This window comes from Hesperophylax consimilis, chromosome 15, assembly GCF_061612785.1.
Source record: "Hesperophylax consimilis isolate HC1 chromosome 15, BYU_Hcon_1.0, whole genome shotgun sequence".
Classification (NCBI taxonomy): Eukaryota; Metazoa; Arthropoda; class Insecta; order Trichoptera; family Limnephilidae; genus Hesperophylax; species Hesperophylax consimilis.
The window spans coordinates 11,801,858-11,822,247 of record NC_142850.1 but is presented as its reverse complement, the minus strand read 5'-3'; the positions used below and the strand labels follow the sequence as shown (position 1 = coordinate 11,822,247).

The window sequence follows — 20,390 nt, the reverse complement described above, 5'->3', positions numbered from 1 at the left end:
GTTATTACATCATTTTTTATTTAGAATAATATGTAGTATATTTGCGGTACGTTCCTGAGTGGAAGATACTCCGAATATGCCGTATTTGATAACCAAATCTGAATAGCCTGGTAATTCTCCACCTTATTTTTATACTTTTTACCCATCTTGTTCCCATCCCTACTACTTTCAGCCTAACAGTATACCCTGTATAGTATAGTCTCAATAGCTCTAGACGATTGGGAACAGTTGAAATTCTTGTGCGATTTCACATGAAAAATGAAAAAAAAACGCCTACCTGATATTGCATCCCATCGCCGTCCCATTTGAACTTTATAATTATGGTTAAACACAGTTCTGTATTACTTGAAATTTAAGGCCCGATCGACCAGACTTTTAAATCACGATATACTCCCCCACCGCTTTTCTTGTGTTCTTCTTTATTCTGTGCGCACCGGCGCGGGCATCAAGTGGATTATGTAGACGTACATTATGCATTTTGTGGTGCATTTCACTATGCAATTAGTTCAATTACACCAATCATTCATTAGTATGTGTGAAGCTCTGAAAATATGGTTCTGAAAATACCTTTGGATTAGCGAGTGAGGTAGGAAGTGATAAAAGTCTTTGGTGTAATTTTATTTATTTACTAAACTTATGTTTTATACCTCTGCAGCACTGTTAAATAATATTGTTGAAACTTTTGAAACCAACCTGGTTTCGCTTTGACTCTAGCTTAATCGGGATATTAAGACTAAGCTCGAATTAAAGTATAAGCTAGTCTACAGCAGTATGATTTGAATAGTGTTGTAGCAATATTAAATAACACAAAATTGCTTTGTTAATTTTTATGACTCTTTTTTAATTTTATATCGCACAAAGGTTCCAACTGCTCCCAACTGAGAGAGCGGAATAATTTCACGACCAATTGTGTATGATGTGAGAATAAGCGGTGGGGTTTGGAAGAAGATCGGAAAAGGGAAGAGGAATTTTGTGAAGTACCTGGCTATTCATATCTGATCACCAAACACGGCTAAAATCAATTCATGATACTAGCGTTTCAATTCTGAATGGTAATCTGGTGCCATTAATAGTAATTGACAGTCTTTTATAAACTGTTTTTCTGAAGCCACCTAAATTGTTGAATGTTGAGGTCACGAAATTTGTTATATGAATTCCACTACAAAACTTTAAAATCTTGAAAATCAGGATGACGACAAATTGTTTCTAAGACCAAACATTTTTCGAGTAATTAATCATTGGACCAAAATAATGATCAGTTTTTGCTAAAACACAATTTGATTTTTGTTTAGTTTATTTTATTATACAAATAAGCATATTTTTCGTATCAAATAATATTTTTTCGTCTTGAACACTTTAAATCATTCCGTATACTAGTAGTTCTGTGAACAGCTTATTAACTTGTTATTAACGACTTATTCCATCTTAACCGGACGCGCACAAATGCTGGTGTCAGGGATCCAATCAGAAGAATGTGCGAATTGTTAATAAAAACCAAAACCTGAAGGATTCCGATATATTTTTTGATACATATGGTTTTTTTGGTAGGAAATTGAAGTCTGTTTTCCTATAAAAAAAAGGAAATATATACTTACTTCATTCACTATACTCTTTAAGTACTTTTTTATGATTTATCTCTAAACTTGTATAAAAAAATATTTGTACACTTTTATTTGACACTGAGCATTATCTATATACAAAATAATTTTCTTTTATACTTTTTTCCTTATTTACATGTAAAAAAATATTTAAATGTATTATCTACTAGTCAATCTGTGAGAAATAGTTAGGATGCAGGCGAATTCTCAAGTTATTGTTATACAAAATTATCTTTTAATTACTGTCTGTATCTGTGTTTTCTCCTTAAATAAATAAAAAAAATGCAAAAAACAACAGACCTCACGTTCAAAAAGTATGTTTATAATTTTCTCTTGTTTAATAAGTTAAAACCAAAAGTTTCCCTGAAATCATATGATTTGTTAGTAGGTAGGTACTAATAACTACCTACTTAATTGATAAAAAACACCGATACGATGATCGATTGCATTTAAAAAATATGTTTGCTCAACCAAACAGCTACCATTTTTAACCGGAACCGTAACCTAACAAAAAAAAATTACAGAAAGATGTAATAAAACGAGTTAAAACTGGACAATTATACGAAATTAATTTTTCAAATGTAAAATTGAATTAAAATTAAACAACAAATTCCTAAAAATAAAATAATTTTCCAGCGATTTATTTTTATTTAAGCCTTATAATTAATAACACATTTTTAATATTTATATTAAAAAGATCTATTTAACAATTTTATTTATGATCTACAGTTGTTAGACACTAAACGAATATTTCCCCCCGATTTATTTAATAAATTGAGTTCCTATCCATGTCTATGGTTCCTATCTCTGGCTCGTTCTCTTCGTGGTTGAAAACGATAATTTTATCAGTGTGTTTTAATTACGCAGATTTACTAAAGTAACACAGCAATTCTCTCTCTCGGGTAGTTGGCAGTTATCACCCCCTGAGCCACCCACTGGCAAACAATACAGAACCTTCTACTGACTAGATAAAGTTAAGAATTCTCCAATGAATAAACAAAACTCGTGAAATTAACTGCCACCATCTACTGTTTATTTTATTTACTCCCGAGAAACTTCATTTTCTAATTATTTTATGAAATAATTAATACGCAATTGTATTTACTAAATAGGTACTACTAATTACTGTATTTTAAAGTATTAAAATAATTTATTTATTTGTATTTAATATAGCTTTATCTATCCTGATGAAGACACGGTTATGCTGAAACCAGTTGGCGTGTTTGTTTACACCAAGTATTTGATTGAATATTCATTACTTAATTCACCTTCATACTCGTTCCAGTTAAAGTTCCAATTTATACATTTTTATAGTAGTGACTCACATAAGCACTTCGCATTTAAAATTAATTTGACGAACAACATCATAATCTTTCCAAATGCTAAAATAGATATTATACTGCTCTTTTGACTTTTGACGGCAACATAAAAAGTACATTTATAGACTGAATCCCTTGCCTACGTCGAATGATCTTGTTTAATATCATATTTCATATTGACACACCACTTTGAAAGCTTTCTGGTGAGCTTTATCGGCATTCACCGGAGCGTAGGCGCTTTGAAGGGGACACATGTCACAACTTCAAAGAAAAGCAGCTCGTCGTGCCCTTTCAATCTTTATTTTTTCTTTATAAAGCAGAGGTAAAGTACCTTAAGATTCTATGGATATTGGAGGAACTGAAGGGATTGAAGGTTACTCATCACCGTTTTCCGCAAAGTTCGTCCGCAATTTAACCGTGTGTCAATCATGGCCGTATTGATATTAAAAGTAGCCAGCTTCTAAGAAAAGCTCCCCTTTCATCGATTTTATGGTTCGCAGGGTCCATTTTGGTTTCTTAAGATGATTTTTAACGACTGTTATATACATAACATTGGTTTAAATGTCGTTTGAAGAGTTCCGTTTAAGAATTAGGTCAGACAAAACCGAAAATAAATATTGTCATACTTCGTTAAATATTTTACCAGTCCGTATTATTATGCTTTTAAAAACTCACAGAAAATGATTTCTTTACTTAAACTAAAGGATTAAAGGTACGTATTGATATTTAGGTAATATATAAAAAAAGTTTTAAAATATGGTTAAAAATCAAAAAAACGCTTATAACTGGTGTCGCCTATTATTGAATTAGAATAAATTTTTAACAAACATAAAATAACACATGTTTCTTTTTTTTAACAGGACAAGAAATGGATTCCTTAAAAATACTGGTGTAGAAAGTGCTTGGTTTAGTATCAAACCATGATTAAGTGAAACCAGTATGAAAACAAAAGACAGGATAGAAACAATGATTAAGTTACCCAACAAGTCTACTTGCACCCCTCATCCTAAAAGTGTTAGACTCAAAAGTCACAAAATTGACCTAAGTAACTGCAAAACGAACTTAACTAATAAATTACTAGGCATACTTTTTTGTAAAGCTTCTCATAGAACGTTAAATATGTTTAATTCTAAGTGCTGCAAAGTAATAGATCTGATAAACTGTTTCGATCCCGATAAAGTTCAGAGTAAGATTAAATGTGTATGGCGGCACAAACTTGCATTGATTATTTACCTACTGCTTTCTCACTGGGCTGCGGTAGTGGTTGGCTCACACTCTAAATTAACTCCGAGTGGTGTGGGAAAGTACAGTGTGTTACCTCTACCTCTCGACAGCGCGATAAAAGCAAACGAGGGTAACCGGTACAGGGATTTTAATGGTAACTATCCCGACTCCCCTTCTCCAGCGAACTACAAAACTTTAGATCCTGGCCACAATTCTAAAACTGTTTCCGAGAAGTTGGAGTTGAGACCTTCAGCTGATAATCAGATCGACAAGATAATATCTGACGCACCGACTACAGGAGACGATTTAGACAATGATAAATACGACAGCTTAAGTGAAAACCAAAACGCTCAATTCGAAGACGACCTCCTAGAGTATGATAACTCAGCCCCTAGCCTATACTTCGATCAACATACCAAAGTTAATTATTTTAATGATAGAGAAAAAAATGTGAACGATAACCCGTTTAGCGAAATGGGAGTCATGCGTGACGAAGATTCCCCATTCAGCAGGCAAACGCGCGATATTTCACACAATGAATTCGGTGGTAAGAATGGAGAAGTTATTCCCTTCTTTGTAAAGAACATTTCTATGATGCAGCCGAGACCTAATCCCCACCCCTTTAAGGATAAGATCGTTAAACTCGCAGTGATTCTTCCCAACGATGCGAAAGCTGAGTTTTCGTTGAGGAAGATCCTGCCTCTGATCGAGCTAGCCTCCAAGGCTGTCACAGATCCTGAGAAAGGCATTCTGCCTTCCTGGGACATTCAGGTCGACTACAGGGATTCCAACTGCTCTTCTATACAAGGACCTCTGGCGGCGTTTGATTTCTACGTCAATGGAACTGCAGGTGAGAACTTTATTAATTATTTACTGTAAACACGATATCATGCTCGATGATAAATGTACAAAATTAAAAACAAAAATTTGTTTTATAATTACGATCTCCGACAAAAAATATAAGAATTAAATTTAGATGAACATATGTGGCGGTTTTTTTTTATTCTTTGCATCGAGCATGATTTCATACTATATCTCTATTTAACAGTATTTCACTATCAAATTAGTGGCAGAATAAATCGTATCCATTTAAAAATGGTGATTAGTTGAAATATGTTATTAATAAAATCAAATATTTGATAAAATAATACTTGAAGACGCCGTAACCGCGAATTGCCAGAACTTCAGATCATATTTCTATTATCTCTGGCCACAATTGACCAAAAAAGGATATCACTTTACGTGAATTATTCTTTCTTTGAATTTCAATATACCTATAAATTATATTCATCGCTAAATCTCACTTGTAATACTGAAAAAAAAATCTGAGGCAATTCAATCATTTTTCTTGAGTTTGCAAATATTAATTTAGCCTACTTATATTTCTAGTTTAATATAAAGCCTAGGAAAGCAAACACATCCATTTCGACATTTTTAGGGGAATACTCGATAGTAGAAAATAAATAGAAACATGATAATATTATGATTTTAAGAGAATTGTGTAGACACGCATAAACAAATCGCCTTTCAGACCGGTCAGTGGTTGAGTTAGCATTGCGTTTGTGTCCCACCCAGGCGTAGTGTGTTCAATTCCTCGGATGGCTAAGTTCTCAATCACAAAAGAAGCAACATTTTTTACTAACAATAGTGGTAGTAGTAGGAGATTGTCAAATATTGTCAGGTTATTCGTAACCCGGGAATGTTTGATTTTCTTTAAAAAAATAATAAACAGATAAAAAAACTCAAAATAGGATTTTTCTTTAATAAGTAAATAAGTAAGCAAAAAAACAGATTTTATGACAATTTCATTGTTCAAATTTCGATTGAAATATGTTTTTTTCTAGCTGGTGGAAACATAATCTCATAATATTTGAAATCTCAACCTCAACGTATCATGTAAAAAAAGTCTTGTTTTAATTTTGGTTTAAATTTCCAACAAGAAATTATTTATTCATCAAAAAATCGATTGTGCTTGATCAAGTTGGTGATATGATGTGTGAATATATTTGTATAAATTAAACTTATAAAAAACTAACAAAAAAATTCCGTGGCTCGTGGGGTAGGTAATTAATTGCCCTGGTAAAATTTGAATAAACAGTGTTAAAATCCACTTTTACTAAATAAATTTTCTATGAAACAAAATGTTCTTTGGTTTTATTAGTATATTCTGAGCATAAATATTACGCAATATGATAAACAATTCCAGGATAATTTGCGTGTTGGGCCATTTATATAGATTATCACCTCATGGGGTATTTTCCATGTACTCTTTAATTACCTTAATTTTACTCAAACATGGCATAACTAAATAATGATCATCCCCCATAGGGAAATTTTCTGAAGAGAAAGTGTACTGTCTCAAAACCATTGACAACCACTTCAAATTTGTACATCACCTCAAACAAATTCCTTCAGTTTTTTTGACTTTTGACACGACTGAACCATTTGAGTCACTTGATCTTGTCATGTCTGTTTGTGACTTACTTGAGTGTCATTAATGGAAAAATACTATACGTTCATTGAAAGCAAGTGCCTTTGTTTAGTGACATTATTGACTTTGTCTAGTGACATTACTGACCAAGTACTATTTTCGTCTGTCTGAAAATTTGTTTGTGCGTTCCGTGTCCGGGTAATCCTGTCAAAATGGAAGCCTTGATGTCTTATATCTTTTTACTCCACCAGAATTTGTATGAGTCGTCAAAACGGAATAATCAACATTATGTTAGATCTACTTTACTATTTACAGAAGTAAATAAAATAAAAAAAAAAACATAACTTTTCATTACCAATATTGTACCAATGCTTTAGACATCAAACGGTTTTATCTTTAATAGAAATTAATAATTAGGAACGAGTAATGTGAGAAACTTTCTGCAGATGAATTAAGTTTTTTATTAAACTTGGGTTTCAGCGTTTTTAAAATTGAACAGAACTGTTATTTTCCATGCCACATGACAGGCTATTAATCGCAAATATTATGTCGTAACAAAATGAAAATACAACCAACAGTTCTACAGCATTACACAAAGTACTTTTTCGCTCAGAGTGTCATAATAATCCTCCCAATATAGGCAGTTCGCAATCCTCAAAAGCCTTTGCTATTGTGCCTTTAATCCTTGGTGAACATCCAGACGCTACGAGTATAATATTATTCCTAACATCTACGAGTACAACCATTCCCACGAAGGGAAGATATGTATTTTTCTTCTGCTCCGTTTAAAGTTTAGTGCTATCCCCGTATACTCTTTACGCTGAAAATGTCCCGTTAACTTACTTTTACTGCTAAACATTGTTAACTTATTTGTTGAACGCGAACACAGATGGAGGAATACTACCCGACGTGTTGTGGGCGGCAGCTAAAAGCGAAAACAATGTAGAAAGAAAGTCCAATAATTAAGTCCGTGCGGTGTACATTTTTAAAATTAAATCGTAATTGGCGTTAGGGGACCAGATTTATAGACTTTTTACTTAATTCAGCTTAAATGTTGTAATTTAAAGAGTCAGTGGAATTAAGGAATTGCAATTTGGGAAAACTCATGGGCTGAAGGAGGTAAGGAGGGTTGTGATTTTCCTTTTCATTCAAAGCTTGTTATAGTTCAGTATAACTAACTTTGTCAAATCAAAATTTATTTTTCAATAATGCAATTTTAAAAGTATTTTATTTTCGTATAAAAACATTTGTGTTTCGTGTTTGCTTTTTTCTTTCAAAGTACCAAATTCAACAAAAAAATACATTATTATTTTTTTTTGTAAGCTAATGTTTTAAGACAAGATTTTTTTATGCATAGCACAAAGGGTAACAATTATTTTTACAAACAATAATTATTAGCCTGAAACACTCATCCACATTGAAAAATCTCCTGATAAAAGATACATGACGCCAACGGAACTTGAACCCGTGTCCTTCGGGTTCAAGTCCCGTTGGCGTCATAAGCAATAATTATTAGCCTGAAACACTCATCCACATTGAAAAATCTCCTGATAAAAGATACATGACGCCAACGGGACTTGAACCCGTGTCCTTCAGGTTCAAGTCCCGTTGGCGTAATGTATCTTTTATCAGGAGATTTTTCAATGTGGATGAGTGTTTCAGGCTAATAATTATTGCTTATAAAAATAAAAAAATTGTATTATAAAAAATCTTTAACACTTACCGTCGATACGTCCACACAAAAATTGTGTTAGTAAATCCGTGGCAAAAAATCGTAGCAAAATTTAAAAAAAATTCAAAATCCAAATCCGGTAATCCAAAAACGTCAATATTGAATTTTACAAATTTAATTAAAATTCTTAAAATTTGTCACATATACGGAGAATTTCTAAAATAACGCTAGAAAATTAGAAAAAAAAAATTGAAAAAAAATGATTCACTGAACCGAATAATGTCGTAAAACTTATTCGTGTAAATTTTCACATTTTGATCAGTGGCGGCTCGTGACTTTTGGGTGAAGAAGGGTGCTAATATTACAAAAATAGCATTATTAATGTTTTTGTAACTGAAAACGATTTGTTATTTTTTTTAAATTCGATTTTTTTGAAGGTAATCAGAAAAAAAAAGATTTTCAGTTTGGTCGTGCGCTGCACGGAAAAATTTCATTTAAAAATTAAATTCTCAAAAAAAAAAATTATTTTCAGCTACAAAATCAAAAATGCCATTTTTGTTATATTAGCACTCTTATACAACCAAAAGTCACGAGCCGTCATTGATTTTGATATGGCAATAAACCTTTCCAGTATAAATAGTTTTTAATTTTTCAATGGAAAATTGAGAGAAGTTTACTGAACGGTATTCGGGGCTCCTGACACTTTTCACTTTACATACTATTTGGAAAAACCTACCGACCATTTGTGAAAACTGAACGAAACCTTTGATGAAAAACAACTTCAGGGAGTACTCGTCTGTCAATAGGTTATCCTGAATGAATGCTTAATGTTGTGGGAAATTTGAGGGAAAATAAGGAAATTGGAATTCATTTATTGGTGCCAAGCGCCACTTGGCTTTGTTTGCGAGGAAATATTATTTTTCGTGGTACTTTTTGTGATTTAATTTGATATCGTCGCACATTAATTTTGAATGTGCAATCTAGAATTTTTATTCATATGTAATGCGAAAATATTTGCAGTCAATTTTTGCATTACATTAATGATTTAATGATGAATTGACAGTTAAAAATCATTGAACCATAAAATTTTTTTATTAAAATATTCCACAAAAAAGCGTTCGTTGAAATTATTTTTTTTAATATTTGAAATATAATATAAACTTTCTTTCGATAAGGTCGTGAAGAGAGAAGGGTTAAAGATTTAATACTTACCTTCTTTGAGGTAGATACACGGATAAAATATACTGATATAAATTATTGTTAATTTATTAAAAATCTGGATAAATAATTCGTTTTTCTATTAATAATGGGAATGCACGTCTTTAACCCTAGAAGCCTAATCTATTTTATAGGTACATAAAGCCTTAACATACGTCTCAGAAGCGTACACATGTAAATGACAGCCAGTAGGCCAAAATATACCTACTTGTGCCCTATTTTTCAATTGAAAGTTAAGGTCGGTATGTAAACTAATAATAAAACACAGTTTTATCAATGAAAAATGCTATCACAGGTATTTATTACAATGAATCAAAACATTATGCTTATATTCAAACAAAAACATTATCTTCTTAAAAATCAACTTGAACATTTGTTTTTTTTTAAATAATTATATATTTTTTTAAGATTAATTTCTTATTCTTAGAGCAAAAATTAAAAGTAATCATGCTTTTAATTACTAGATTTAATTTTAGAGCAATCTACACAGACATCAACTTTGTGCTCAGAAAATATTGACTTTTCGCACTTACAGCACACTAATTTCGACATTCTCTTTTTTTTAGCAGCAAAAAGGGCATTATTTATGATTTTCGGGCTCTGGTTCTCCTGCCTGAATTTTATTACCTGAATCAGTAGGTTTAGCGAGAATTTGGCTTATATTTTTAAGTCGGAGCTTCAAGTCTGAATCCAAGGCTTGACCGAATCTGTGCTGAGTTGTTTAATGATTCTCTTTTGTTTTGAGAGTTTATTTGATCATTTTATGGTCATAAATTACAGCAGAATTGACAAAAGCCATATTTAAGATGACAAAGAATACACCCATTGACCATCTATTAGTTTTGCGGCTGCACGTCATTGAGGAGCACATTTGATCAAATAAATCTACTCTTCCTTTTGTTTGGTTGTAGAAATGAATCATGTCTGGTTTGCCACTTGAATTATTAAGTATTGCATTTTCATCACAAGAAGATAAACGCTAAAACATACTTGCAGGTTATGGCTTGTACGATAGTAGTGGCCATCATAGGGCCATCAAAACAAAACGTAGAACTGCCAACAGGTCGAGATCTCGAATTCTTCGATTAATCGTGGATTTCCCGCCTATTTGATCGGAAAGTGCCCACTAGATTTAATTTGTAATTTGAGCTGGTCCTCGAGAGGTGCGAAATTTATTCATAGCTGAAGTTCTGTGACATTATTGACCCTTATTAGTTGACCAAACATCCCGCGTCCATACTTACTGCGAAGAGTATTTCCAGGAACATGATAAGTTCGCCCTGAGTTGGCAGATTGCGAAACATGAGCAGAATCAGATGCTAGGTCAGCTTCTGCAATTTTGAGTCGGCTTTTTCAGTGGAAGCAGATTCTTGTTAAGGGAAAACCTCTTCAGTTACATAGTTATTCCCATCTTATTTGAATGTCATCCACAAACTGGCTGTCCTCGTCTTCAGAAGCTGATTCTCCCAGAGAAAGACCATCTTCTTGGTATAAGATTTTCAAAATATCGTTATTGTTTAATACATTAGACCATGAAATGTTGGTATCTGAAACAATGCCAAAATAAACATAAAATGGACGAAAAATTATCGAAAGTATAAACACATAATCTTAGTTAAAAGTTACACAAAGCCTAAACACACGTCTCGCAGGCGTACTATACCTCAAAAACTCAGAAATGGTTGGAATTACCTTAGTGATACAGGTACCATCGGCGAGCTCCCGTCGGCCACTGGGTTGGTTAAAGAGCACGAGGCGCTAACTTCAACCGTTAGAAAGAGAAATAGAATTTAAGATTTTGTGTACGCCTCGCAGGCGTAGATAAGGCTTCTAGGGTTAAGGAATAAATTAATAGAATTCATAATAAACTTACAGTAAAGCACGAATATGTTATGAGGAAATCGAAACACGTGTTCTTAAAAATAATACTATTGGCGCCTTTAGTCCATTATATTTATAAAGACAAGGCCGCCTGCGTGAACACGTGTTCAGATGTGTTCTGAATGACTTATAAGGAAATGGGCATGCATTCACATTTTTAACAGTATTTTGTTTAATTATCCGTTCTCATTTTTTTCCGTGTAGAGGTATCTTATGACAGGGTGTAAAAAATTTTTTTTTTCAAATATTATTGATGGTTTTTTTATTTAGCTTTTCCGGGGTTTTACAGATATAAATGCAATGTTGAGCAATGATCCCACTCCTTGATCTATCCACAATTTTAATTCCTTAGAGTGCTTTTCTGTTATATTAATCTGTAAATATATCCCATTTTATTTTCACTAACCAACTCTTAAATAAATTTCAAAAATCTCTTAAAGATGGCCCATAATTAACATTTGCTTAAAAATACCACTCTCTTAGCAGTAGTTTTAAAACCCGTGACTTCCCAATTCAAGTCAAATGCGTCGTGTTTGTTAAATTTTACACATCCTATCTTTTTTGACTTTATTGAAAAAACGTTAGCTTTTTAGCAGAAGCGATTTTTTCGTCGCGATTCGGTGCAAAATTAGATAGATTCTGGTTACGCTCAAAGTTAATTTTTCCATTTTTAGTAGCTTTTTTTACATCGCCCCGGGAAACTAACCTCATGTCTGTTAACTTTGCTTCTGAAATAGCGGCATTGTTTTGAATGTTTTCACATTTATTTTTGAATGTTTTATTTGTGATGTTAAAAATTTGAGTATTTTTCTTATAACGATATTATAAATTGTAAAGCAGTATGTTGCTTTAAACTTATCGAACGATTCCACAAATTCCTTTTGAAATACTGAAGTCACTAAAGTGTTGTTAAAGGGAAACAAAAAAAAATAAACTGCCATTCAAACTCTCGTTTCAACTCTGGCCACTCGCAATGAATTTTCGATATTTGTGGTAAAACCATTGTTTAAAAAAAAACAAAATTGTTTTTTTAAAGACCAATTTTGTAGAAAGACAACAAATGATAATGTATTGTTGTCATTTCTTTTCACAATATCCTCGACTGAGATGTCACATCACGTCTTTAAAAGAGACGTGTAAAAACAATATTATCGACTAAGCATATTTAAAGTGAAACCTTTTTATGTTTTATGATACACGTTTTTATGCATTTTTTAAAATTTAAAATTTTTTTAAAGTTGACATGGATTTTACTTAATATTGTCCTCTTGTAAAACAACCGAAATTGAAGCGTTGTTTTTAAAACGTTACAATGCCCTAAAATAAAGCCAGAATCTTCACGACAGTGAAGCATCCGTGAACAAAAATATGCGACGCGAGGTTCAGGTATATTGTACAGACCTGCAGTTGAATTTTCCCTATCAAATCTCTAAAATAAGATGGGATTCTTACGACATAAGTGATGAAGTCATGTAAAATCAATGTTCGGCACGCGGCCCGGCTTAATGGCCAGACATACGGTTGACTTTACCCTAGCAGGCCTAGAAAGTCGATCTTTCCGTGGGGATTATTTTAATTATTTTTGATGAACGTATCACTAAAAACCCAAATGTTTTTAAAGGGATCTCACGAGGAGTTACTTATTCTTTGTCTACAAAAATAAAATCTAATTTAGTAGTTGAAAATGTTTCGTAAAATTTTAAAACTGTTTTACACAAAATATTTTGATAGTGAGGTCTCGTTTTTATTAATCTTAAATGAAAATAACTTACATCTGTAGGAATTCCACTAGAAATATTTGAGATTAAGTAAATACTTTTATCAATAATAATTAATAATTAATAATGTCAGCGTCAAACAAAATCCCGTTATTAGAGTCTAATATTATTATTATTTTTATTTATTATTTATTTATTTACGGACAAATAGTCCATTAACAACATATTAATTACACGAATAAGTTTTATAAACAGAGATGACAGTGAAAGGAGAGCATATATAAATGAGGAGCGAAGACAATAACAATGACAATAATAATATAAAAGTAAGAATGGGAGATAATAATAAGTCAAAGCATGAAGATGGTTCAAAGGGCATTAGAAATTAGACATTGCGTATAGACTGTCGAAAGTCATTTAGGCATATACCACAAAATTCAATGCTTTGACTTGACAGTGAGTTGACAAGTCTCGACATTCTGGACAAAGGAGAATGGTATCCATAATTGGTAGAATGTTGATTGACGAACAGCAATTCATTATTTCGGAGTCTACGGGAAGGGATGTTGAATTGGATAAGTTGCAACAAAGCAGGTAAGTCTGTAATACCATTGATAATCTTGAATATGCAAATCAGATCAGTGTCCCTTCTACGTTTCTCCAAAGAAGAAATGTTTAAAGTTTGTTCAACTTCATCATATGAGTACTCTCCTCTTTCAAGACCCAACCTCCAAGCGATTCCTCGTAGGAAGCGATGTTGTACGGATTCTATGTGACAGATGTGGACAGCATAGAAAGGAGACCAAATAACACTAGCGTATTCAAGGTGAGGGCGAACTAACGAGCAGTAAAGAGTTTTAAGGGTACTTATATGTTTAAAGTCAGAGGTTATTCTATGAACGAAGCCAAGTAGTTTAAGTGATTTGTTAACAATGTTGTTAATGTGCTCACGGAAAGAAAGTTTGCAGTCTAGAGTGACCCCAAGATCCTAATGTCGCTTTAATGGTCTTTTCTATATTCTGTTATAGGATTTCTTTGCCGAATACTGACAAAATATCTTTATTTAAAAAAAATTTGTAATGAATTTTGTTGGTTATTTATTTATTATTTCCATTAATCACCCTGGCTCTGATATTCAATAAACTTTAGTTAAAAAAATATTTTTAAACACTGATAATTTTGTAAAACTTTGTTTGAAAGTTCCTATAAGTTTCAAAACCTCCACAGCGCCAGCGGTTTAGAGCACATGGAAGTGACTGGAGTCTTAAAAAGCTTATTACCGCTTTCCTGAAGTCTCAATTGAATCCCTCCGTTGACGGAGTCCCTCAGAACAGATAAAAGACATCTGTTTCAGTACTTAGCCCAGAGCTCAGGGTATGTTTTCCGCCCTGGGCCAACATCCCCTTGCATTACACAAAGGTGGTAATCTAAGTAGCCTTCGAAAGACATTATGGTAACTACTTTCACCCTGTGCAAGTATTTCTTCGTTAAGTTTTACCACACGGACACATATACATATTATACATAGGCGTGTAAGAGGACTATTTTTGCCGTATTCATTTTGATCAAAAGTAAATGTAGGTGCTTGAAATAATCTTGTTTATTTTACATCAAGACGATAAGTGGTCTGCAGGTATGAGTTCGGTATGGAATATCTACAGGCTTTTGATAATTTAAATTAAGATTTTTTATCAAGATAAATGTGAATCTTTAAAATGTATTCCGGGAAATAGGCAAAGAAAATTTATCATTGACACGTTGTGAACTGAAAGGTTTAAAAAAATATTTGGGTATTTTAGGATCCGACATCATTAAATGTCAAAGATATCGTCCATTTTGTTATATTTGTAGCATTTCTGGCGAAAAGATGTGATTTGATGGAAATATTTATTTCACTTAGATGATTTATTTTATTTTGGAGGCTTTCATTTGTGTAGCGATTGCCGCCCGGCTGGCATACGAATTCTAGTGTTGGACAGGAATGGCCGTACTATGGCTAAGCAGTCATTCACCCTCGTAATTGAGAGCTAAATAGACATTATTGTAATTAAGGATCTACGCATCTTCTTAAGAGATCCTTTTACTACAAACGCTTAATTCAATCCTGTGTGCACATCCAATGCTTAACACTTCATTAGCGATTATTTAAGTAATCTTAAAATATTTTAAATAAATTTCATACATTGTAAATATTTATGTGAAGCGGTATGATTCATATCTGAGCCGGAATGTCGAAAGTTTTTTCAGGAATATTTTATATTGTTACATTGGATTTCGTCAGAGTTTCTTCACTTTAAAAAAACTTTGTTAATTTAATAAAATGCAAAGACAGTTCGAATACTTAAAAGATATTCACATGTCGAATGTTTTAACAAGTGAGTTATTCCATGATAATATTAACGTAACAACTTTACCAAACTCAATGTTGTTGTAAGTTTTGTCTTATGTTCTGCTCAATGTTGAAATGTGTAACTTTGATACAGTCGTTAGTTGTTAGTTCTTGGTACAGAAAGCAGATTGCATAGAAACATCCGAACTGGGATTAATTTAGTTTCAAGTTAATTAACAGCAACAAGAAGAGCAGTTATGATACTAAGAAATATTATTGTGTACGAAACTGATGACATGACATTTCGGATGGTATTATGATGAGTCTGGTCTATGCCACAAGTAAGTTAGAAGGTATGCTATGTAACAAAATTTTGACATAACTTTATTAGCTATAAACAGTTATAATAATTTTAATTACCTAGAGTAAAAGTGATTGCAGAGAAGCAACTGGCAACTGTTGCTATTGGCCTGTTTTAATTTTGTTCTGTTTTTTTTTGCTGCATTTCTAACCGGCCGGTTGAACTATACTAACGCTGAACCGGTGCCTAAGAATGTAATGAGTAAGACGACTTATTTTTACAAAGACGAGGCTATTTTAATAACGCCTAGAATTAATGGGGAAGTGCTCTGACCACTGAGTTAATTCGACCATGTCATCCAGTGTCATTTTTAACTCTTTCATATTTCGACTGAGAGCTACTAATATTGTCTTCATTTACATAACGCATATTTTTTGGCTGCAAAGAAGATTAAGGCGACATTAAACTAATAACGGGGGCTTGCTCGATGCTCACAATTTATTTATTTCTGATGAGCGTATTATTATTCAAGTCTCAAATATTTCTAGAAGGATCCCTACAGATTAAAGTTATTTATATTTAAGATTAATCAAAACCGGGCCTAACCTTTCCATCAAGATATTTGAACGGTTTGAAAATTTTATAAAACGTTTTTCTACTTTAAAATAATCGGTATTAAGGAGTGAGGAGGACTAAAAATACAATTACAAATACAATTACTTTACATAAATATTTCGGTGAATTATTTTCCCATTTGATCTCTGGTGATTTGACATGTTGCTTTTGTATTGTTTTGTATTTATTATGCTTATATATTGCACTTGCATAATTTGGATTGACTAGATGATCATTTGTGGAAAAGTGTGTGGAAGTGTTTAGTTTTTCCTGTGGGAAAGATTTAACCCGGACATAAAGTCGGAGAATAAAACTAAAATATTCCATTTGTAGTATGTTTAAATAGTTGTTAAAATAAAAGAATTAAAAAAATAACAAATTATTATTAGCGATAATTATTAGCCTGAAACACTCACATAAATTGAAAAAATATATATCGCCGACGGGAATCGATACCAAGCTACATTTATGTGTGTTTCAGGGTAGTCATTATTGCTTAAAATATATTTTTTTTCTTTTGTGCTTTGCATAAAAACCTTGTCCTAGTTTTTATGGAAGTTGAGGATTCGATTCTCATATGAAAGCACATTTGGTGTCTTTCAGTTGAGCTACTGTGATGTTAATACCGAACTTTTATTGTAAAATTACAAAAATGGATTCACATCTTGCTTTGGGAAATTTGAACTGAAAAAGAGTATTACCGTTTTCAGCATTGGCAGCTAGTTCGTGATCCGCTTTCTCTAATGGGTCGCAAACACTTCGTCATGAGGCATTCTCATGGAAAACAGAACAGTCGCCACCCGAGAAAACTTCACAAAGCAAAGTTATGTTAGGGGAGCTTTGTTTGCCAATTAAAAAGGACTAAGCAGTCTAAACAGGCTCGAAACAGCAACTCAGGGACGAACGAAATAACCATAAAACTTGTTGTTCTGTAGTTAAATGTATTTATGGTTATGCTTTTTGTAATGTTCAATAGTCGTACATTATAAGCACTTTACTGGACACGTTTGTTTGTAGTTCTTGGGTCAAGTTTTATTAGACGCAAATAAATTTATTTAATTAATTTTGATTTTTGGAATACCTTAACATATGTTAATCATAATTATAATTATTATGATTGAAGGCAATATTATCGATTCTTAAACGATAATTTTAAACATAACAAAATTCGTTTAAAATATTACAATTTAAGATTTTACTCATTAAGTTATTCCAAAAATAAATATTAATCCTAGACTCTCAGAAAAATCAATAGATGTCGCACATTAAAATAAAAATAGTAGAATATATTAATTCAAGATACTGTCTAGATTGCATTTAGTTGATCTAAGAGTTGAGTTATCTTGCGATCATATATAAAGATAGCAGCCAATAAGAATGTGCTGTGAGAAAATGAAAATAATGTTGGTGGTTCTTATTTGAAGTATGAAACCTGTGACTGTATCTTTTTCTGGTGTCAAATTTTCGTTTAAGAATCGCTTATATTGTCGACAATAATTAAATATTTAATTAATCTTAAAATGCGGTTTCATAGAGTCTTCAAATGTGCATGGTGAACCGATATTAAACATCCTAATTTCATTTGTTGCTTACTACAAATGTACATTCAAAAACCAAACTCTCTAAAAACAAAAATGTCTAGAAATTGTTACATAGTTATTGATGAAGAAATACTAAAAATACTAAATTAAGTTATTTGTGATGATGTCTGTTAGTTATTCCTGTGTGAAATTTTTGACGTTCAATCTACACAAATTTGCTTTGAATTCAAGCGTCACTTTCAACATTTAAATCATAATTTTACTAAGAACGAGTTGTTTCGCAGAATTTAAATAATTAATAAAATTCAAGTGCTGTGATAGTTCTATTCTAGTTCTTTTTTAAATTTTTTTTTATATTAACTCCACACAGGAGGCCCTGAAGAAAATAATTTCCCTCAGGGCCTATGTCATCTTTGGGGATGCTGTGTGGAGGGTCTTTTTGTGGAGAGGAAGGAGTGAACATGAGTCTTGAAGAGTCCCATGTTGTAGGAGGGAGGAAACACAGAGGCCGGCAGTTCGTTCCACAGCCGAGCTGTTGAACCTAAGAACGAATCGTAGAAACAACCCGTTCTCATGTGACAAATGTCAACCGTGTACAAATGTTGGGCGCGCGTTTGGCGTGTATCCCGACTACGCACCGGTGCCAAAGGGATCAATGACGCTAGTTCCTCAGAGCATCTTCCATTGTAATACCGATAGAACAAGGACAGCATACCTACCTGACGCCTGTGCTCTAAAGATTGCAGTCCGTTTGTTAAGATTGGGGAATCTATCAAACGGACCGCCCGTTTTTGCACAGAGTCAAGGGTTTTTTTCAGGTATTTAGGGGCTCCGGACCAGAGATGGCTGCCAAATTCGACAGTAGGGCGCACTATTATTGTTTCATGTTATTATTTCATCATGGACCAGTTGTTTCTCATAACTTGGATAATAGCGGAACTTAAATAGGACTTATGATGACTTCACTGAAAAATGTGAAATTTAATGAATTGTTAAAATTCTTTGAAACAATCCGTCCTAACTGTGTTCATTTGGAAATTAAATTTCTGATTGTCTTCTTTCTGATTTATAAAAAAAATGTTATTATATTGTATAAAAAATTGATCATTTTTGTTTTTAAAAGGCGGCGATTTTAAGGAAAATACTATAATTACTTTTATCATAACAAATCCTACAAAGCCAGCAAAAAAAATAACATGAATACGTTTTCACTTCGTTCCTGAGTGGTATCAATAAATCTCGCTCTGTATCGCCCCGGTGAAAGACCAATAATCGGAAACAAAACATCGGCTTGAGGAGGATTTTAGCCTATATTCTTACACACTTTTCGACTACCAAACTAGACACATGCCCGTATTATTTTAGTCGGAATTTGATAAGTACTAATCATCTATAATACATGTTGGTATTTATAGGTACAAATACAAAGATATTTTTTTGTTTAGGGAAAATTTTCATGCCGTGCTGTAGGAATAATTTTAAGAAGGTGACCGCTAATACTAATTTACCATTCTTAAGTTTTCTATCTTGAAGTTAAATAACACAAAACTGCACTATATAAATTATATGTTATTATTATTATTATAAATAAAACAGTTCTCTAAATAAGTAATAATAAGGATAAAATTATAAATGAGAACGGAGAGTAATCGAGTTACAAATCCCATTTTTAACCGGAATTACCAACAATTTAAAGACAGAGATTCTTAATAAATTAACATTAGTCATTTTTCTCCGTGAGTAGAGGTATTGCTTAGTTATACTCATATTTAACTTCGTGTTAAAGAAAAAATGAAAAAAAAGTTAAAAAAAGCATACTAAATATCCCGCAGCCAAGTGGGGAGTAGGTAGTACCTAAAATTACTATCTTCCTTATATTAGCTTAAATATTTGACATATAATTACGTATTTCTGCGCAAATACATAAGTAACCCCGAATAATTGACTGAATAATTGGGATTTCTATAGTTTAAAAGCCCATAATACAAAAATGCACGGGGTCGTCGGAAGACCCACCTGGTTACAGACGTTTTGTTTGGCATCTTGGCTTGTCAAGAGTTAAGTAGGATGTTAATTTATAATGGAATAATTAAGTATGCTGAAATGGTATGTATTTATCATTATTGTAACAGTAAATAAGTATATAAGTATAATTATTAGCCTGAAACACTAACATAAATAGGAAAAATATATTTCGCTGACAGGAATTGATTTGAAACTACATATATATATATATATATATATATTTTTTTTTTTTATATATGTATCAAGGTAGTCATTATTGCTAAAAATATTTTTTTTGTCTTTTGTGCTTTGCATAAAAACATTGTCCTAGTTTTTCTGGAAGTTGAGGATTCGATTCTCATATGAAAGCACATTTGGTGTCTTACAGTTGAGCTACTGTGATGTTAATACCGAACTTTTATTGTAAAATTACAAAAATAGATTCACATCTTGCAAAAAGAGTATTACCGTTTTCAGCATTGGCAGCTAGTTCGTGATCCGCTTTCTCTAATGGGTCGCAAACACTTCGTCATGAGGCA

The 20,390-nt window shown here is 32.4% G+C and overlaps 1 protein-coding gene across 1 annotated transcript in view; it reads left to right on the top strand.

The window, feature by feature from the left end:
* LOC149417296 (atrial natriuretic peptide receptor 1-like) overlaps nucleotides 1–20,390 on the top strand; it is a 513,733-nt gene that overhangs the window by 186,778 nt on the left and 306,565 nt on the right. Inside the window, exon 2 of the mRNA XM_089640190.1 lies at nucleotides 3,778–4,991. Coding sequence (XP_089496316.1) covers nucleotides 3,857–4,991 — 1,135 coding nt within the window. The 5' untranslated portion in view covers nucleotides 3,778–3,856. The remainder of the gene's footprint in view (nucleotides 1–3,777; nucleotides 4,992–20,390) is intronic.